We start from the raw sequence: 7,163 nt of genomic DNA on the forward strand, positions 1-7,163 counted from the left end.
AGAATTACCCTTCATGAATAATCAAATAGTTTCAAAAGGATTGCCAAATCTCCTCCCAAATCTAAACGGTAATACACCTACAGTTATTCTACAACAAATGCTCAAGCAACACAAAACATTTTAATGATACCATAATACTAAAATATAAATATATATGTGTATACATATACTGAAAAAATTAATTTACTTTGGAAAAAAATAGACAATGAAACGGCAAACAACACTGAATTAAATGCAAACTTTCAAAGTAGAAAGACTGAAATAGTATTTACTATTTTGTGGACAACTTGGGAAAAAAAACACATTTATTATTAAACCATAAGAGGAGAGAAACGTGAAGTTTTTTTATTATTACATAAATTAAGCTTGAAAACACAGGCAAACCACTGATTGTGATTATGCGGTAGCTTTATCCGTGAGGGTTAACAGCACGAATGTTGAAGCTCTTGACAGAAGCAAAACATTGGCATGTCTTTTGTCGACACCTATTGGCAGTGCGGCGGTACTACAAGTAAAATCAGCTTCCTATACACAGAATGACGCGTTTTTGTATCCGTTCACCCACTTACCTCAGCTACAACCTTCCGGAATAAAGTCAAAGACATTCGTGTGTTTAAATAAACAAAAGCGTTCATTCAGTTGTTGACAGTTGTTTTACACATTCCGGAGCATGCGCACTGACGCTCTGTGAAATTCGCTGTTCGCCGTGATTATCGTTTACCGGTAGTAATCTCTGTAGGGATACGTTGCGTACCGGAGCCGTTATGGCGGCGGTGAGTCGTGCGGGACCATGAGGTGTCTGTATTCATCGTTATTCCGGTATTGGAGTGTGTAAAGATACTGTGACCATGGCTGGTGTTTTTGATATCGACCTGGACCCGCCGGAGGACAACGTGTCAGACGAGGAGCTCGCCGACGGGGTAGGTAACTAACTGGTAACCGGTGTTCTGACGATTTGATTTGTGCTACCTCCCATTAAAAAGATAGGTAGCACAAATCGATAGCGAAAAATGCTACCTATCAGATTGTGCTACCAGAATCTTATTCATGTGTTTTGAGGCTTTTTTTAAATGTCCATACCTAACTTAACCCTACCCTAAACCTACCCGTCCACACATACCCTTACCCTAAACTTACCCTTAAAACAATGCAAATATATTTTTGGTAGCACAATCTGATAGGTAGCATGTTTCGTCGGTACACCTGGCTCGGTTCAGATTTTCCGCATCGCCTGAGGATCGATCCAGCACCTTTACACGCTTCAGAAACACGGCATAAAAGTACTATACGATTTTTACGTGGTTTACAATGTTTTACAGAGGATAGATCCACAAAGTACTTACCAGGATATATATGACAAAACATGGCAATACCATTATTATAAGTGGACATATTTGTCTGTTTTAATACGACTTTGGAATCTAGCTTAAGATGTTTTCAAGCTGGTCTAAGGTTATTAATATAACCTGGTTATTAATATGGTGGACCTTCTTGAACTAGCTACCAGTTGATCAAACTGAAGATATTCCATCTTTTTTTTTTTAAGAACATATTAGCAGGACATAATAGCTAATGGCTAAGACCAGCTAGAAACACATCTAGGCTACCTGCTTAAACTGGATTTTTGGATACCTAGCATCACTTCAGGTGTATGAAGATGTCTGTTTTAATGGACTGTCAAACTTGACTATGACTAAACAGAATTAAGAGTCATGCTAAATATGACAGATATGAACTTTCAAAACTTTTCAGCTGCAGTTCATTTTTAATATCACTGAAAGCAAAATAGACTTTAGAGGTTTAGTGTTCAAAAGTTTGCCAGAAGTTCTCATGTCAGATTTTTAGACCGACTTTTCTCCTGAATTACATCTGAAACCACAAAAAGAAAATCCTCTGTAGGTCCAACTTGCATTGGTCTGACACTCTCTGTTGTTAGACTGGGTCTTATAATGTGATCAGTGACCTTGATACTCCGAGTGATGGAAAAAAGCCAGTGCGCATCAGTCACTGCTATAGATTGAGCGTTAATGGCCATGTCAGATCTGCACACTATGCATTTGGTGGAAAAGCTGCAGGGATACAAAAAACTGCAGTCCACACCTCAAACACTCTGTAAACCTTCCATAAACACCAAAAGTTTGTTTCTGTCCACAGGCCAAGAGTAATGAATGCCTGGACCAGTGCAGTGGCTTTGAATTGTGAGTATGTCAAAGAGCTACTTGACATTCAAACATAATTATATTTGTGTAATTCGATGATGTCATTTTAATTTAGAAGTGAAATGTCTTCTCTTTGATTAAAATGTTGATATTTTATGTTAAATGTATATAAATGTTGATGTTTTGGAGCAGTTTGGAAGACTGTGAGAAGTTCGAAATCTCAGAGAATATTGTGAATCAAGGCACAGAGCAGATTCGTCCAGAATGTTTTGAGTTGCTTCGTGTTTTGGGTAAAGGAGGATATGGAAAGGTAAGCAAGACAAGCAGTGCTACCCAATGTTTCCACCCTGCATGTGGTGTAGTTTTTAACACATAATATGGGCTTTAAAATAATGTACACTACTGTTCAAAAGTTTTGGGTCGGAAGGAGTTTTTGAAAGAAGCTTCTTATGCTGCATTTATTTGATTAAAAATACAATAAATGCAGTAATGTTGTGATATATTATTATAATTTTAAATAAATGTTTTATATTTTAATATAGTTTCAAATGTAATTTAAAATATTTGCAATTTGCTGAATTTTCAGAACAGCATTGATTTGAAATAGAAATCTTTTGTAACACTGTAAATGTCATTACTGTCACTTTTGATCAATTTAATGCATCCTTGCTCAATAGTGTCCATTCATTTTTGTCTTCATGCTTTTAATTTTCGTTTGCAGATTTTTATTGTAGATCTTACCATGCCATGTTTATCGGACCTTCAACTTTTGTATGTTAAAGTGCCCCTATTATGCCATTTTTAGGGTACACAAAAAAAGATTGGGGTTGTACTGCTGTGGTACAGTGGGGGGGGGTGGAAATTATAACCACTGATTCTTTGCAGCCTCATCTTTCGGAAGTGAAAATAAAAAAATGTACTTTAACAGTGTCTTCTTGACATGATGTTAACCACACAAACAATCTACAGTGTCTGAGGGCGGGTCAAGTTGTTCGTGGCTGGCCAACGTAGAACATAGGCGGGCATTATGAAAATGTGTTACCATGTGACGTGTAGCCTTCACGGAAGTGTGATTCGAATTACTGACAACTCGTTTAGGCTGTTCAGTGCTCAGTGTCTTTTGGAGACAATAACTTTATTTATCGTGCACTTTCGGCTTTACAACTTTGCAGATTGTTTACATTCACATACACCTACATTACACACTGCATGAAAGGAAATATTCGAAATGGCATAATAGGGGCACTTTTAACATCCCTTTCTGTTTAAAAAAACAGGTTTTTCAAGTTCGCAAGGTAACTGGAGCAGATTCTGGGAAGATATTTGCCATGAAGGTCTTGAAAAAGGTATGGCCCCCCAAAATTCATAATAATTGATCTTTCCCTGAAAATCAGTGTGGGTGTTCCATCATGCCTGGTCCTGCTGGTTAACGGGTTGTATTGGTGTGGTTTGCTGCAGGCCTGTGAATAATGTTTAAGGAATGTTTCATCATTACCTATAAACAGTTTCAGTAATGATTGTTTGTATAGTTTGTGTGTTTTTCCTTTTCACAACAGCTAATAAAATGGTTAAATAGTAGAATTCCTTATTTTGGCATCTGCAAACAAGTAGATCATAACAGGAACGCACAGTAGCATTTAATAGGAGGAATATTGCTTTGCTCAAAATGCTTAGTTCAACATATTTAGAACACAAGGGCTTATAATAGCATGCTTCACAGGGTCTAATTTGGCAAGACCACGGATGAGTGGCAGATTTGGTTATTTATCAACTTGGTAGAAAGATATAATGTGGTCATAATATGATGCAATCTCAGCTGGCCAGATTTGCATACCAACAGAATGTGGCTCTGTTCTTATCAATACTTAGTAGACTCTTCATTGTACACTGTAGCCGTTTTAGCTAAATTATCTTTAAACAGGGTTCCTACGCAGTTTGGAAAAGTATGACATTTGATTTGAGTAATTTCCAGGTCTGGAAAAGTATGGAAAAAAGAAAGCAGAGTATGGAAAAATATTTGCATTTCCAGACTTTTGCCCCTATTTAGTTTTCTATAATAGAAAATTAAGAATTGAATGAAAATAAATTTAGCATACAAGAAGTATGTTTTCATGGCAGCTGTTTAGTGATTCTTCAGTGATTGTCAAACACGACTGAATGAATTCAAGGTGCACTTTTTCATTATGCAAAAATGCAAGTTATAAGCGTTTTGGGTTTCTTTTTACGACATTCTTAGCACCGTATTACAGAGCCTCTAAAAGGATCTTTACAAAAATAAAAAATATACAGACTTTCATGTGCACTCAAATTAGATTTGCACACGTCTGTTTATTGCAATAACAATAAAAGCATTAATGACCCCAGTTCTCAGCTGTGATTAGGGGTGTTACAACCCTCCAGTGCATAGATGATGTACAGTCAGTGCTTGTGTGCTTGGCATTTACTTAAAAACACAACATTTCTTAATGTATTCTGTTGCTTTTGTCTGTTTCAACAGGCCATGATTGTTCGCAATGCAAAGGACACTGCTCATACTAAAGCAGAAAGGAGCATCCTAGAGGAAGTTAAGCATCCCTTCATTGTGGACCTCATATACGCCTTTCAGACAGGAGGCAAACTTTACCTCATCCTGGAGTACCTAAGCGGTGAGTTCAAAACAGCAACTGGTGCTTTTTAATCAGTAGTTTTGGTTTTGAGAAAAAAATTTAAACAAGACATGTTTTAGAGAATGTATCTGGAATCAAGTTTATGTTTCTGTAACAGGTGGAGAGCTGTTCATGCAGCTGGAGAGGGAGGGGATCTTTTTGGAGGACACAGCCTGGTAAGTGGAGCTTTACCAGTCTTATCAGGATATAGATCGTTCCCATGTCAAGATGACCTGTCTGCTATCTGGATGAAACGCCTCTGTTTTGTGTAAACGTTGATCTTGTGCGGGAGGCTTTCAAAATTCATTGGCTTAACAAATGTTGTTTGTACATACAACCCAAATGCTGATTTGATGGTTTGATGGACCAAATATTTAAAATTTGTTCAAATGTTTTTTTGTTTTTTTTACCAATTCTAAATCTGTGATCATTTTCTCACCCTCATGTAATTCCAAACCCATATGCTGTAAATTTTTTCCGTTTAACTCCCACATATTTAATTATTTTTAAATACTTTAATGAGTGTGTACAAAGGTCTTTATCATACAATGACAATTTATGGTGTTAAGCTGTTAAACTCCAAAAAGAAATAAATCACCTTAAAAGCGGTCTATATGACTGTAGCACTATATATTATGATTTGTTTGAACCCTAATATGTATGGGGAAATAATATATAAAATATACAATAATATACAATATATAATAATTATAAAATTTTTCATTTTGGGGTGAACGATTTGTTTAACAAAAAATGTACAAATCAATGGATTGTGAAAGCATTTAAATTTTTAATTTCCATTTATTTATTTATAATTTGATTTACTTCTAGCTTTTACCTGGCAGAGATTTCCATGGCCTTGGGTCACCTTCATCAGAAAGGCATTATCTACAGAGATCTGAAGCCAGAGAACATCATGCTCCGTAACAATGGTAATAAACACACACACACTTGTCCTTTTATCCCAGATAGTCCTCAGACTTGCACCACTGCCTGTTCAATAAAGACTGTTCTCCTCTGGATGTGCTCATTTCATTCTCATCTCAGGTCATGTGAAGTTGACAGACTTTGGACTCTGTAAGGAGTCAATCCATGATGGTACCGTCACACACACCTTCTGTGGAACCATAGAGTACATGTATGTACAAAGTCACATTTTCACCCAATTAAACAATCTTTTTTTATATGCTCATGTAACTTCTAGATGTAAATGGCCAATGTAAAAACTGAGTAGCAGAATTGGCCAAGTTGCTGAATACTAAATATCGATGATATTTATTTTAATGTACTCATGGTTGTGACATCAATTTCCAAGCAGCCTGTTATTGCATCTTTTTCTCAAATAAATTGTCTGTGTAGGCTAGAAAGGGAGCTTTGTGTTGTTTAACAACTTGAACTTGAATTTTAAAACAGTAAGAAAAATCATGTTTTCGGCAATGTGGCCTCTTGAAAGTTCATACAGAGCAGTTCATGGAGGTCAGAGCCTCCATCAATAATGTCAGCTGAAGGCTTATTTGGGGCCTCTGGTGTCAGTTAGGTCAAAGTAAAAAAGACAGCAGCACAAAAAATGGTTGGTGTGATGGCCTTTTCTCTCTTCACTCATTCATTCTGTCTTTCTCTCTTTGTTTCTCTTGTCCTCTCCCTTTTTCAGGGCACCAGAAATCCTCATGAGAAGCGGCCATAACCGAGCTGTGGATTGGTGGAGTCTGGGAGCCCTGATGTATGATATGCTAACAGGAGCTGTGAGTGTTCATGGCCTCAATCTCCTCTCTGATATCTTGCTTCTCCATTAATGTTTTACATGAAGTTAGAAACAGATTAGGTCAATAAGCTGTATATAAATATCAGTAGATAAATATATGCATATAGATTATGCATATAATGCTGTCTTAGAATAGATGTACATTTACACACACACACACAGAGATGATTTATAAACGCTAGTGGTCGACCAATATATCAACCAATATTTGGCATTTTTGGCAAGTTTTTCTGTTTGGCGGATGTGTTCGAGGCAAACCTTTTATTTTGACGTAGCTGAGAACAGCAGCGCCTGAACACAGTGTTCACATTCTCCCTCTTTATTGTTTGCTGTCGCCGTTTAACAGTTTTGTCTTATACGAATAGAAGTAGTGGTCGACCGATATTGACAGCCGATGCCGATATCTTGGAAAGCAGGGGGGCCGATATAAAGCCGATATAATTTGTTTTTAATTTTAATTAATATTTAACAAATTTGAAATCATTTGACAATGGATTAAAAAATAAATGTGTAAAATAAACATACTTATACTTTAGATGACAAAGTATTTTTCACAAATAAATAAATATTTAATAAAAATATAATTAAAAAGGAAGT

The 7,163-nt window shown here is 36.4% G+C and overlaps 1 protein-coding gene across 1 annotated transcript in view; it reads left to right on the forward strand.

Annotated features, from left to right (window-relative positions):
- Positions 1 to 491: 491 nt before the first annotated feature.
- Positions 492 to 7,163, forward strand: part of LOC107744622 (ribosomal protein S6 kinase beta-1-like) — an 18,305-nt gene continuing 11,633 nt past the window's right edge. Inside the window, exons 1-9 of the mRNA XM_016558412.1 lie at positions 492 to 920; positions 2,155 to 2,198; positions 2,352 to 2,469; positions 3,437 to 3,505; positions 4,657 to 4,804; positions 4,923 to 4,980; positions 5,636 to 5,736; positions 5,852 to 5,942; positions 6,456 to 6,546. Of these exons, the coding sequence (XP_016413898.1) occupies positions 849 to 920; positions 2,155 to 2,198; positions 2,352 to 2,469; positions 3,437 to 3,505; positions 4,657 to 4,804; positions 4,923 to 4,980; positions 5,636 to 5,736; positions 5,852 to 5,942; positions 6,456 to 6,546 (792 nt within the window). The 5' untranslated portion in view covers positions 492 to 848. The remainder of the gene's footprint in view (positions 921 to 2,154; positions 2,199 to 2,351; positions 2,470 to 3,436; positions 3,506 to 4,656; positions 4,805 to 4,922; positions 4,981 to 5,635; positions 5,737 to 5,851; positions 5,943 to 6,455; positions 6,547 to 7,163) is intronic.

Source organism: Sinocyclocheilus rhinocerous, unplaced genomic scaffold (assembly GCF_001515625.1).
Source record: "Sinocyclocheilus rhinocerous isolate Xijiao unplaced genomic scaffold, SAMN03320098_v1.1 scaffold767, whole genome shotgun sequence".
NCBI lineage: Eukaryota > Metazoa > Chordata > Actinopteri > Cypriniformes > Cyprinidae > Sinocyclocheilus > Sinocyclocheilus rhinocerous.